Source organism: Choloepus didactylus, chromosome 2 (genome assembly GCF_015220235.1).
Source record: "Choloepus didactylus isolate mChoDid1 chromosome 2, mChoDid1.pri, whole genome shotgun sequence".
Classification (NCBI taxonomy): Eukaryota; Metazoa; Chordata; class Mammalia; order Pilosa; family Megalonychidae; genus Choloepus; species Choloepus didactylus.
In genome coordinates, this window is record NC_051308.1 from 1,324,236 (window position 1) to 1,338,701 (window position 14,466).

The 14,466-nt window shown below is 36.9% G+C and overlaps 1 protein-coding gene across 3 annotated transcripts in view; it reads left to right on the forward strand.

Moving 5' to 3' along the window:
- Nucleotides 1–14,466, forward strand: part of TAB2 (TGF-beta activated kinase 1 (MAP3K7) binding protein 2) — a 101,374-nt gene that overhangs the window by 37,854 nt on the left and 49,054 nt on the right. For all 3 annotated transcript variants that reach the window (XM_037819217.1, XM_037819222.1, XM_037819215.1), the window contains one exon: nucleotides 9,838–10,028. In XM_037819217.1, coding sequence (XP_037675145.1) covers nucleotides 9,927–10,028 — 102 coding nt within the window. In that variant the 5' untranslated portion in view covers nucleotides 9,838–9,926. The remainder of the gene's footprint in view (nucleotides 1–9,837; nucleotides 10,029–14,466) is intronic.

The following is a 14,466-nucleotide window of genomic DNA, read 5'->3' on the forward strand; positions in this document are numbered from 1 at the left end:
CCAAATAAGTTTGGGAAATATTGTGTCTGCCTTACTATCCAGGAAAATTGGAATTCTTGAATTTGTTCTGGTACTTCTTAATTGAATCATAATATTTCCTAGTATATTAGAGAATAACAAATGTTTATCTTCTGCTCACTAGAGGTTGGGATAGGTCTACCTGACCACATAGAAACATGGGAGACCACCATTCAACTGGTGTTTAAAGAAACCTTGTATGGCCTTATTAAAAGCAGGACATCAGAAGGACGTGGTAACTAAAACTGAGAGTTGACCAAAATTAAGACTCAGTTTCTTATTATTCATGTAGCCATGGATTGTCACAATGCCTAACAGTTAAACCAGCCTGCAGAAATAAAATGAGAATGGATCTAAAGCCAAAAATCTCTCCAGACTTCCATCTGTAGACCTGAAAAAGAAAATCTTGACAATCAAATGTTAAGTGGAAATATTCACTATTATAGTGTTGTGTTTAGGAGCTTGTTTTGTTTTGTTTGGGCCTGAAATGAATTCAGTATTAAAAATAGGCTTTCTTTTTCCTATGGGAATTTTTTACATTAATTTATTAAATGCATTTTGTCATTTCAAAAAGACCATATATAATTTTGTGTGTCAGATAACTTAACTATTCAGAGATTATTTCATTCACCAGTATTTGTGATGTTTGTAGCCATCTTGTAGCTGAAAACCATAGGATGGTTGGTGGTTATGCTCTCTTATTTTAATCCCAAAATGACAATGCCTTATTACTAGAGTAAGAATGTTTTCAATGTGAAAAACTCAAAATACTTCTGAAGTTTATAAAGTAAAAGTCAAGTCAAGCCTCTGTCAGTGTAAAGTGGGATTATATTATACGTTGTTTAGTAATCTGGTTGTATTCCCCTGAACGGTATTAATGGGCATCTGTCTACGTCCATACATTTAGTTGACTCCTCATACTTTGCAGCATTTTTACTTAATCCATTGTGTGAACAAGTCCATAACTTCTTAAAGTCATTCTTCTTTTTAAGTTGTTTCTATGTTTTCCATATTATAAATAGTTCTGTAATAAATATCTTTGCTTGATTGGCTCTGTCCTTCAGTAAGTTTCTGGAAATGGAATTGCTAGGTCAGAGGGTCTGTACATTAAAATTAGATTAGCAGTTACATTCCCTCAGAAATGTGTGTATGTTATTCCATTATCTTCTGGCGGCTGTTATTGATTAGAAGTTATTCCTTTGTAGATCATGGCTCTTTTCTCTCAGTTGTTTTTTGTCTTAGAATCTTTGTCTTTGGTATTATGCATGTGCATTACAATATATCAAGGCATAGATTTGTTTTTATTTATTGTCTTCAGAACTTAGTGCTTTCTTTTTCGATAAAAGTTCATGTCTTCAGTTCTCAGCCTTTATTTCTTTGAGTTTTGCTTTTCCCCCATTTTCTTAACTCCTTCCTTCTGGAAATCCTCTAGATGTATGTTTTTTATTCTGTCTTCTGTTTTCTTAATTTCTCTTCTCTGATTTCGATTGCTTCATCTGTCTGCTGCTTTCTGATTGTTATTCTGATATCTGTCTTCCAATTCACTTTTTCTCTCTTCTCAAGTATCTTCTGCTATTTAACCTATTGATGAATTATTCATTTCAGTGATGGTGGTATACTCTCCAGAAGTTCTGCTTGATTCTTTTTTCAAAACTTCCTCTTTGTCTTTGTGTCTTATTCTTACTTTCTTTTCCTTTTATATCTATGATCAGGTTGTTCTGTTATTGTCCATTCTTGGTTTTAATCATCTCGTTGATACTCCTGATTTTTGCTCATGGTGGACCATTTCTTTATGTTTTTGTATTTTACTTAATTGTGAGCTTATCTTCAATAAGAATGTTTTTTCCTCTAGAAATCCTACACAGCCTGGATTAAGAAAGTATTCTTCCAGAGTGATTTTGCATTTGTTTCTGCCAGACACCCCATGAAATCACCAGCCTCAGACCAATTTTCTTTTTTAATTCAATTTTATTGAGATATATTCACATACCATACATACCATGCAGTCATAACAAAGCGTACAATCAGTTGTTCACAATACCATTATATAGTTGTGCATTCATCACCAAAATTAATTTTTGAATTTTCATTACCACACACATAAAAAGAATAAAAATTAAAGTGAAAAAGAACAATTAAATTAAAAAAGAACACTAGGTGCCTTTTTTTTTTTTTTTGCCCCCACCCCCCCTTTTTTGGCCCCCATTTTTCTACTTATCCATCTATACACTGGACAAATGGACAAAGGGGAGTGTGGTCCATATGGCTTTCCCAATCACATTTCAGACCAATTTTTAATGCTAATTTCCTTTTGGAGTTTCCTCTCTACACCTGTAGTATAAATTTGAATCCCACACCTGTGCATGGTACAGGCTTGTGATTTTAATTTTTTAAGGGAGACATTTTCCTCCTAGTGAATGTCAGGTGTCCTTGTTAAGCTTACATGTAGCAGTGGAAAGAGGCTTAGTTGCCTTTCCACTGAAAAGAGAGCCTTTCCAGAATCTGGGCTTTATATAGCTACTTCATTTAATGATGTCTTCCTTATGTAGACCTACAACCTGTCTCCTTTCCACATAGCATTAAAAATCCCTAGAGAGTGTCCAGTTCCGCTAACTACTGCTACCACCCTCTCCTCCTTCCCCACTCCCCATATCACCACAGCATTTCAACTTGGACCCTTATTATTTTGACTTTCAGTTCTGTCTTTGTTTCTAGTGCCAGGGAATTTTCTTCCTTGCAAGCTCTGCTATAAACTGAAACAAATTTAATAATTTTTTTCAGTAGTTCTGGTTGTTCATAACGGAAGTTCAGAATTAGCTCATTACACCATCATGCTAGAACTTAAGCTAAATGGTTTTTTCTCCCCAAAGTGAGGATGATTTTTCCTCAATGTCCTTTCAGTATCTACTGACAGAATATTTAAATATTCTCCTTTAACTATTAATATAATGAAGAACATTGATAGATTTATGTTGAATCCTCTTTGATACCTGTAATAAATCCAACTATAATTTCCTAATCTTTTCTTTAGATACTTTGCACCAGTCTTCCTAAGTAAGTATTAAAAGTATATAGGTGTTAAGATATACCTATAAGGTATGACACTGGTACAGAGGGTTAACAACAGAGTGGTATATGGAAAAACTATCCATTACGTATTAAAGACTATGTTTAATAGAAATACATTACCAACACTGCATTAGTCCTGGGGATGAATAGTTAGCAGCTGATAAGAGCTCTGGGATATATTATGTTATGATAATTGTTTAAAGTTGAGAGTGATGAAGAGTGTACAGCCAAGTGAAGATAATGTGAGAAACTGACCATTTAGTTTGGGATAGAATATAAAGTGAAATTAGGAACCCACTACTTAATAAATCAGGCCCTGGACTTGAGGCTTGCTCTTGTGAAATTTAGGATTGTGAATGGGAGGCTGGGCCCTCCTACAATTATACCTAAGAGGCACCTCCAGGGAACCTCTTTTTTGCTCAGATGTGGCCTTTCTCTCTCTAAGCCCAACTCAGCAAATAAATTCATTAATCCCCCTGCCCCCAGTGAGGAACATGACTCCCAGGGGACTGAATCTCCCTGGTGACATGAAACGTGATGCCAAGGCGTGAGCCGGACCCTGGCAGCAAGGGATTGAAAATGCCTACTTGACCAAAAAGGGGGAGGGGGGGGGCAGGTAGCAAGCTGAGGTAACAGCAGCTGAGAGATCCCAAATAGAGTCGAGAGGCTATCCTGGAGGTTTCTCTTGTGCACCCTCCAGCTAGACATCCCAAAATGGCCACAGTATGCCATGCTCTTACTAAAACTAGTCCCGAAATACCTAGGTCCCTACCTGAGATTCTATAAAATACTCACTTCTAAGTTTTATCTCTCAGAAACTTAAATCCACCAGTGTTCCTATGCCAAACAAGTTCTAAAACCTAGAGGCAACAGCCTCTTTAAGAACAACAATCAGATGCAGCCCCCTTCTCCATATTGTTGGCACCCCCTTACAATATAAACAAGTTAGGGGGCTCGCCCCTGTAGATGGAGAAAGAGATTAAGTGAGAGGAAGGGTTAGCAACAAACAAGATGAGATTTAACAAATGTCTATGAATGCTGAAACTTTATATAAATGTACATATATTTTTAGATGCTGGGGTGTTGGAATAGCTGGAAGGAGGTAAACGACATGGTAGAACCGTAATCTATAACATCCTTTGAAATTTGCTCTATAGCTATCCGTTGAATTGTGCTTTGAAAGTCTTCACCTGTCTGTATATACCCTATATATAATAAGGAAAGGACTGAAACTGTTGTACTGTAACCCATAATGATTTTTTAAATTACCTGTATAGTAATGAAAGTTGCATCAAAAGTTAACAGCTTTCTGTATGCGTGTTATATTTTACAATAATGGAAATAGCTGAAGTTGTGGCAAAAAAAAGTACATAGGTGTTTTGTTTACAATTTTGTGTGTGTCCGACTTTGCATCAAAGGATGGTAGCCTTTTAAAGTGAATTGGAAAACTGAAATTTGTCTAAGCTTTTGGAATAGTTTAACACAATAATTATCTTTTTTCCAAAAGTTTGATACAGTGTGCCCCATCTGACTTGGTGTACTGGGGCGGAGGGGAATGGTCAGGATCAGTCAACCTCGGTCTTTGAGAAACTTTTCCATATAGCTTTAGTCATTGTTTGGGGTTTTTTGTTTTGTTTTGCTTTTCTTGGTTTGTTGTTGTTCTTGTTTCAGTATCAAGGCAGTCTGTTTGCTAGAAAGTAATACATTTCATCCAAATCTGTAACTTGCTAGAATTGCCAGAGCTTTGCTATTTTATTAGACTTACAGAAAAAGTTTTCAGTCACATTTGGTAAATAGTCTACAGGGTTTTTCCCATTAAAAACACACTTTTCTTCCCAAAATGCTGGTATAGGGAAAAACCTTGGGAGATTAGTCATCCCTCAATAGACTGAGTGGCTGTGCTTTTAACAATATTTGCAGAAAAAGTGATGTCAACACTGAATATTGATTTAAGCAAAAATTGTGAAATAGGTAATTGGACAGAGGCGTGGCAGTGGAGAAGTATAGTATATATGGGATAGGGACAGAGTTATAAAGCTAAATCTTCATTTTCCCACACTAGGAAATCCACAGATAATATCTAAAATCAATGAGAAGAAATCAAGAAATAACCCTGTAATCATCTGGTGCAGAAATACAGGAGAAACAACATAATATTGATGGTGGTTACCTCTACAGGGTTGGAATCAAGGGTGGAGAGGAATTAGACAGGGTTTCCCTGACAAACGTTTTAGTACTCTTGGGCTTCTTAGATTATATACATAGTTTCTTCTTTAAAATTTTATTTGAAGTTTTTACTGTAGGATAATGTCATAAATATTTCCTGAGAAAAAAAATAATTATTAAAATATTTTAAAATCAACTTTACATATACTGTTCAGTTTGGGGATGCTAGAAGGAATGTTGGCCTTTAGGAAAAACATGACTCTGTGTAGTGTTTTATCCGTAATATAACCAGTAATACGTTTCTTCAGAAGATATTGAATTATATGGTAGGATTATCTAATCTATACAGGTTTTATTAATGTTGATACCAAAGATGACTCAAAGTTTTATCTGCAGCTCAGACTTCTCCTTTGAGTCCAGACTTACATAACCCAACTTCCTACTTGACATCTCTATTTGGATGTATCAAAGGTACCCTAGAGTCAGTATGTTCAGAACCAAACCTATGATTCTCCCCTTTGGAGACTTAGACTTTTTCTGGTGTTCCTTTTTTCATGAATAGGACCACCATTCTCTTTTGTAAAATACACATAGGTACTACAGCAGTAGTTTTTAACTGGTCTCCTCATATTTTCTTTTGCTCCTTTCTCCGTACTAGAGCCATTCTTCATACATATGTGATTTCTTGATCATGTCACTTCTGAGCTTTAAATCTTTCAGTGACCTTCCTGTTACTCATAAGAGAAAACCCCTAATCTTTAATGCACTGCAAGGCACTTCATGATTTGGGCCCTATTATTCTCTATTGTCTACAGTTTTCCTAACGTACCATGTTCCTTCCTATCTCTGCCTTCAAATGATGCAAAAGAGGTGAAAACAATGATTGTGATAGCAGTAAGAGAGATGGCAGGCAGTCCAGTGTCAGGAGCCAGGACAGAAGATAATATAGTAGACAAGTAAATAGTTTCCTAAATTATAAACTTGTATTGATGTGCCTTTAGTCCAGAGATTTCTGTGGTCTGCAGGGTAGGGACATTGGCTCTAGTTGTTGCATCTTCAGCATACAGTGTCTACTGCATACTAGACATGCCATAAGTGTATGGGTGGTGGATAGATAAATGACAGTCCCAATTTTTGCCTCATAAATACCCAAATTTTGATCAGACCTGTAAGTCTGGTTGCTTTTCTTTTGTTTTTGATTTTTAATCAAAAGAGACTGTGGTCTCTTCCTGTGGGTGATATAGTTGTTAAAACGTTCTCCATGATAAAGCATGCTGAATATGAAGGCTTCTGATTAAGCTTCTTTTATAGTCTGAATGAGCCATTAACTGATACTTAGTACTCTCTGCACTGTCATAATTATTGAGAGGTGAGAAATAAGTTGCTTACAACCTCTTCTTAAGAAAGAAAAGAATATGGCATATTTTGTAAACCTTCCCAATATATTCACTGTTACGTAGTTTTGTATATACTCTGCTATTATTTAGAAGCGTTAAGTCCCCCTAGATCAATTTGAGCTGGCTGAAGTTTAGTTGCCAAAGCTTGGCTAAAAGAAACATTTCTATCAAGTATAATTTCTTTATGCTTTTCTCAGAAGATCAATCATTTTGCATCTTACCATAGAAAATGTCTATTTGATATTAAAAATAACTTGCCAAATTAAAGTTTATAAAGTATTTCTTGGTTTTTCTTTTGAAATTAAGTAAACACCAATTTGTTTCAGTAAGGGGATTGGGGTATATGTACAAATTATTCATCCACAGAGTTTACATTTTAAAATACAGTTATCTTGCCGTCATCTTTAAAGGATATTTTTGCTGAATATAGAATGTGGGTTGACAGGTTAGTTTTTTCTTTTCCTTTCAGCACTTAAATTATGTCATTTCACTATCTTCTGGCCTCCATGGTTTCTTAGGAGAATTCAGCAGTTATTCAAATTGTTCCTCTATGTGTGATGTCATTTTTCTGGTTGCTTTAAAGATTTTTTCTTTCTTTGGTCCTTGTATCAGTAAATTTGTCTTTAACTAAATTGGGTGACTTTTTCCTCAGATATTTTTTTCTACTCCATCCTCTTACCCCTTGCCTTTTGAGTCTCCAATGATATGTATATTAGCACTTTTGATATTGTCCCAAGATCTCTGAGATTCTGTTTTGGTTTTTGTTGTTATTTTTTATGTCATTTTTTTCTCCATCCTTCAGGTTGGTTAATTTCTGTTGCTCTGTCTTCAAATTCACTGGCTCATCTCTTCTCTCATTTCCAGTCTGCTTGCTGTTAAGTCCATCCAGTGAATTTTTATTTTCAGATATTATATTTTTCAGTTCTTGAATTTCCAGGTAGTTCTTTTTTTATAGCTTCTATTTCTTTGCTGAGAGGTCCCAGAATATGTGCCCTTACATCCTTGACCATTCGCCACCCCAGTTTTAAAATATTTTGTCTAGAGTTTATAGTTGTTATTTGTGAGAGAATTGGTCCAGTAGAAGTTACTCAGCCATTTCTGGAAGCAGAACCCCTAAGATGCTATTGTACATTTGAAAAGTTTCCTCCTTTTTGTACTTGATAGTCTTTGTTAGAAAAGAAAAGTGTTTTTTTCAAGAGTTTTAGCGATTTCTCTATGATCCAGCTGGAAAAGACTGGGAAAGAGTTGGTGTGGATGGGGAGGGAGGATTAAGAGTTCAATTTAGGACATAGTAAGTTTGAAATGAGTTTTAGATATCCAAAGGAGATGTCAAATAGCCGTTAGATATATTATTCTGGAGCGCAAGGGAGCGATTGGGGTTGGAGATACAAATGTTCCAAGCCTCAGTATATAGATCCAGTTGAAAGCAGTCTGTTTGAAGGACATCACCTTGAAGAGAAATGTAGATATAGTTGGGGAAAAACCCTAGCTCTAAACCCCATAGCTCTCCAATGTTTAGATGTCCAGAAAAGGAGGAGGATCTAGCAAAGAAAACCAAGAGGGAGAATCCAGTAGGTACGTAGAAAAATAGAAAAGTATAGATCTCAGAAGGCCAGTGCAGAAATTGTTTAAAGAATGAGGGCATGATTGGCTGTGTCATAAGCTGCCAAGAGGTCTAGTGTAGTACCAGAGTAATGGGCTGATAGCTGAAGGGGGATGTGGAGGCAAGGAAGAGTTTTTAACATGATATACTTTAGTATGTTTATCACCCTTTAAGTGATTTTTTTAATTTTGCTTGCTTATTCCCGGTGCTTCTCTTCTCCTGTAACTCAGGTCTAAAAACTAATTCAAAAGCTGAAATTATATCTGGTTTTTTACATGGCGATAGAGAGTTTAGTGAGCTCCATAATGCCAGTGACTTGGTTTGACAGTGTAATTAACCCTGCAGATGTAGTAACTAAAGTGAAGTCACATAGACAAAAGAATTAAGTAAAAATTAATCAGTTGATTTAAAAAAAAAAACCTGAAAGGCTTACTTGATAACCAAAATGAGCTTTTATTCTATTGAAGACTCAGGAGTTCTATCATAACTAAGTCTACTCAAGACTATTTGAATGTCTCCTGTTATGCTGAAAACTGTACAGAGTGCTGGGTACACAGTAATGAACAAAAGAGACCTAAATCCCTACATGTGTGGAATTTACAGACTTGTTTTTAAGCTTATATTATTGAGGTCTTGCAAGAAATATTACAGATAAGAAATTCATTTAAAGAAATTGTCTTTCTATTAAATTTATCATAAAATGAAGTGTATTTTAATTAATCAAATGGCATGGATTTTAAACATCGTCACTATGTTATTTAGTTTTAATGTATTTATACCCCAAAAGGTCTTTCAGATTAAATTTGGTTTACTTTAGGACCTTTAGCAATAAAAATAAAGGCATAGTTCTAAACTTTGGTAACACATTAGAATCACCGGGGGAACTTTTAAAACCCCAAATGTCCAGATCCATCCTCAGACCAGAATTTCTGAGGTTGGGGCTCAAATATTAAGTTATTTGTTATTTTTTAATACACGCAGGGGGAATAAAGTGCTGCTTAAGCCCTTGAGAATGAATTGACTACATATTTAAAGATTACGTGTATCTGAAAGTTAAGAAAGTATATCACATGTATTAGGCTGTAGATCATTAGATTTTAAACACAGCATGTGCAGTCATTTGTAGAATCAAACTTTTTGGGGATTCAAAGAATTAAGAATTTTGTAGAGCAAATAAGATTACTCACCTCAGACTGCCCTCTAATCATTAAGAAAAAAATCAATAAAGTAATTCCTATTCCCTTTTTTAAAAAATGAAGGAACTCAACCTTGCCAGTAGTGTCTCACTTGAATGTCTTTTAGTGTAGCCATAATAGAGCATACAGATATCTAGGAATTAGACAATATAAAAGTTTGTCATAAGGAATTATAAACTGAAAAGACAGTATAACCATGTGGAAAGCTTTATAGGCCTAAATGATATTTTTATAGTATACATTAAATATTAATATTAAATACATATATATTTTATAGTATATAGTAAATGTTAGGTGCTAAATCACATACCCTTTTGTATCGAATTTTCAAATACACAACTATTTATTCTATGATGATTTCTCATTAAATTTTCTTTCTCTTTCACAGACAATGCTCGGACAGAAGAGATAAGTACTATTTCCACTAAGGCCTAAACTTGCCTACCGTACAGATAGTCCTGATCAGGCAACATACGAATGGCCCAAGGAAGCCACCAAATTGATTTTCAGGTTTTACATGACCTGCGACAAAAATTCCCTGAAGTACCCGAAGTTGTTGTATCCAGGTGCATGTTACAGGTCAGTGTTCAGTGATCTCTGGATGTATTAGTACAAATACGGTATTTGTTTTAAACACTAGAAGAAAACTTTTAGATTATCTTCTGTTGGTGTTAGTGTACTAGAAGAAAACTTTTAGATTATCTTCTGTTGGTGTTAGTGTACTATAATGAAGAAAGATCACCCTAGATTTCCCGCAGTCATATGGCCTTTTGTGAGTTAGTTAGGTGCTCTGAACCCCTGTAATGTGGATAAGACCTATTTGTAGAGTAGGTGTGAAAATTAGATGCAATCTGAATTAAAGCATTGAGAATAGAGATCCCTACTTACCTAGCTATGTACTTACTTCTCTACTCCCTCTCCTGTTTTGCCAGGAGAGCTTTTTAAATTTCTAGATCTTCATGTGGAAGTGAGAAAAGCATTAAATAAGGAGACAGGAAACTGGGTTCCTAATCTAGAAAATTAAGTAGTTTGAGTAGACAGTGCCTCACCTATCAGTTCTTTAGAAAAAGATCTCTTTTTTTTTAATTTTTAATTTAATTTATAAGTTTTCCAATGAATATAATTAAGCCTCTGATAATTTCTTACATGGTTCTTAGTTCTAAATACTTAATGATAGTTGTGTCCTCCCATTTGATTAAATTGGAAATCAAAAACTTTTCAGCTTGTTGAAATAGAAATATAAAAAGTAATTGAGGGAGGAGGCGGGGCAAGATGGCAGACTGGTGAGCTGTAAGTTTTAGTTACTCCTCCAGGAAAGTAGGTAAAAAGCCAGGAACTGCGTGGACTGGACACCACAGAGCAATCTGTCTTTGGGCATACTTCATACAACACTCATGAAAACGTGGAACTGCTGAGATCAACGAAATCTGTAAGTTTTTGCGGCCATGGGACCCGCGCCCCTCCCTGCCAGGCTCAGTCCCGGGGGAGGAGGGGCTGTCAGCTCCGGGAAGGAGAAGGGAGAACTGCAGTGGCTGCTCTTATCGGAAACTCATTCTACTGATTCAAACTCCAACCATAGATAGACTGAGACCAGACACCAGAGACTCTGAGAGCAGCCAGCCCAGCAGAGAGGAGACAGGCATACAAAAAAAAACAACATGAAAAACTCCAAAATAAAAGCAGAGGATTTTTGGAGTTCTGGTGAACACAGAAAGGGGAAGGGCGGAGCTCAGGCCTTGAGGCGCATATGCAAATCCCGAAGCAAAGCTGATCTCTCTGCCCTGTGGACCTTTCCTTAATGGCCCTGGTTGCTTTGTCTATTAGCATTTCAATAACCCATTAGATCTCTGAGGAGGGCCGTTTTTTTGTTTTTGTTTTTGTTTTTGTTTTTGTTTTTTTTAAATCCTTTTTTCTTTTTCTAAAACAATTACTCTAAGAAGCCCAATACAGAAAGCTTCAAAGAATTGCAATTTGGGCACGTCAAGTCAAGAGCAGAACTAAGAGAGCTCTGAGACAAAAGGCAATAATCCAGTGGCTGAGAAAATTCACTAAACAACACAACTTCCCAAGAAAAGGGGGGTGTCCGCTCACAGCCACCATCCTGGTGGACAGGAAACACTCCTGCCCATCGCCAGCCCCATAGCCCAGAGCTGCCCCAGACAACCCAGTGTGACGGAAGTGCTTCAAATAACAGGCACACACCACAAAACTGGGCGTGGACATTAGCCTTCCCTGCAACCTCAGCTGAATGTCCCAGAGCTGGGAAGGTGGAGCAGTGTGAATTAACAAAGCCCCATTCAGCCATCATTTGAGCAGACTGGGAGCCTCCCTACACAGCCCAGCAGCCCAGAACTGCCCTGGGGAGACGGCACTCACCTGTGACATAGCACAGTCATCCCTCAACAGAGGACCCGGGGTGCACGGCCTGGAAGAGGGGCCCACTTGCAAGTCTCAGGAGCCATACGCCCATACCAAAGACTTGTGGGTCAGTGGCAGAGACAAACTGTGGCAGGACTGAACTGAAGGATTACACTATTGCACCAGCTTTAAAACTCTAGGATCATCAGGGAGATTTGATTGTTAGGGCCACCCCCCCTCCCCGACTGCCCAGAAACACGCCCCACATACAGGGCAGGCAACACCAACTACACACGCAAGCTTGGTACACCAATTGGGCCCCACAAGACTCACTCCCCCACTCACCAAAAAGGCTAAGCAGGGGAGAACTGGCTTGTGGAGAACAGGTGGCTCGTGGACGCCACCTGCTGGTTAGTTAGAGAAAGTGTACTCCACAAAGCTGTAGATCTGATAAATTAGAGATAAGGACTTCAATAGGTCTACAAACCCTAAAAGAACCCTATCAAGTTCAGCAAATGCCACGAGGCCAAAAACAACAGAAAATTATAAAGCATATGAAAAAACCAGACGATGTGGATAACCCAAGCCCAAGCACCCAAATCAAAAGACCAGAAGAGACACAGCACCTAGAGCAGCTACTCAAAGAACTAAAGATGAACAATGAGACCATAGTACGGGATATGAAGGAAATCAAGAAGACTCTAGAAGAGCATAAAGAAGACATTGCAAGACTAAATAAAAAAATGGATGATCTTATGGAAATTAAAGAAACTGTTGACCAAATTAAAAAGATTCTGGACACTCATAGTACAAGACTAGAGGAAGTTGAACAACGAATCAGTGACCTGGAAGATGACAGAATGGAAAATGAAAGCATAAAAGAAAGAATGGGGAAAAAAATAGAAAAGCTCGAAATGGACCTCAGGGATATGATAGATAATATGAAACGTCCGAATATAAGACTCATTGGTGTCCCAGAAGGGGAAGAAAAGGGTAAAGGTCTAGGAAGAGTATTCAAAGAAATTGTTGGGGAAAACTTCCCAAATCTTCTAAACAACATAAATACACAAATCATAAATGCTCAGCGAACTCCAAATAGAATAAATCCAAAAAAACCCACTCCGAGACATATACTGATCACACTGTCAAACATAGAAGAGAAGGAGCAAGTTCTGAAAGCAGCAAGAGAAAAGCAATTCACCACATACAAAGGAAACAGCATAAGACTAAGTAGTGACTACTCAGCAGCCACCATGGAGGCAAGAAGGCAGTGGCACGATATATTTAAAATTCTGAGTGAGAGGAATTTCCAGCCAAGAATACTTTATCCAGCAAAGCTCTCCTTCAAATTTGAGGGAGAGCTTAAATTTTTCACAGACAAACAAATGCTGAGAGAATTTGCTAACAAGAGACCTGCCCTACTGGAGATACTAAAGGGAGCCCTACAAACAGAGAAACAAAGACAGGACAGAGAGACTTGGAGAAAGGTTCAGTACTAAAGAGATTCGGTATGGGTACAATAAAGGATATTAATAGAGAGAGGGAAAAATATGGCAAACATAAACCAAAGGATAAGATGGCCGATTCAAGAAATGCCTTCACGGTTTTAACGTTGAATGTAAATGGATTAAACTCCCCAATTAAAAGATATAGATTCGCAGAACGGATCAAAAAAAATGAACCATCAATATGTTGCATACAAGAGACTCATCTTAGACACAGGGACACAAAGAAACTGAAAGTGAAAGGATGGAAAAAAATATTTCATGCAAGCTACAGCCAAAAGAAAGCAGGTGTAGCAATATTAATCTCAGATAAAATAGACTTCAAATGCAGGGATGTTTTGAGAGACAAAGAAGGCCACTACATACTAATAAAAGGGGCAATTCAGCAAGAAGAAATAACAATCGTAAATGTCTATGCACCCAACCAAGGTGCCACAAAATACATGAGAGAAACACTGGCAAAACTAAAGGAAGCAATTGATGTTTCCACAATAATTGTGGGAGACTTCAACACATCACTCTCTCCTATAGATAGATCAACCAGACAGAAGACCAATAAGGAAATTGAAAACCTAAACAATCTGATAAATGAATTAGATTTAACAGACATCTACAGGACATTACATCCCAAATCACCAGGATACACATACTTTTCTAGTGCTCACGGAACTTTCTCCAGAATAGATCATATGCTGGGACATAAAACAAGCCTCAATAAATTTAAAAAGATTGAAATTATTCAAAGCACATTCTCTGACCACAGTGGAATACAATTAGAAGTCAATAACTATCAGAGACTTATAAAATTCACAAATACCTGGAGGTTAAACAACACACTCCTAAACAATCAGTGGGTTAAAGAAGAAATAGCAAGAGAAATTGCTAAATATATAGAGACGAATGAAAATGAGAACACAACATACCAAAACCTATGGGATGCAGCAAAAGCAGTGCTAAGGGGGAAATTTATAGCACTAAACGCATATATTAAAAAGGAAGAAAGAGCCAAAATCAAAGAACTAATGGATCAACTGAAGAAGCTAGAAAATGAACAGCAAACCAATCCTAAACCAAGTAGAAGAAAAGAAATCACAAGGATTAAAGCAGAAATAAATGACATAGAGAACAAAAAAACAATAGAGAGGATAAATATC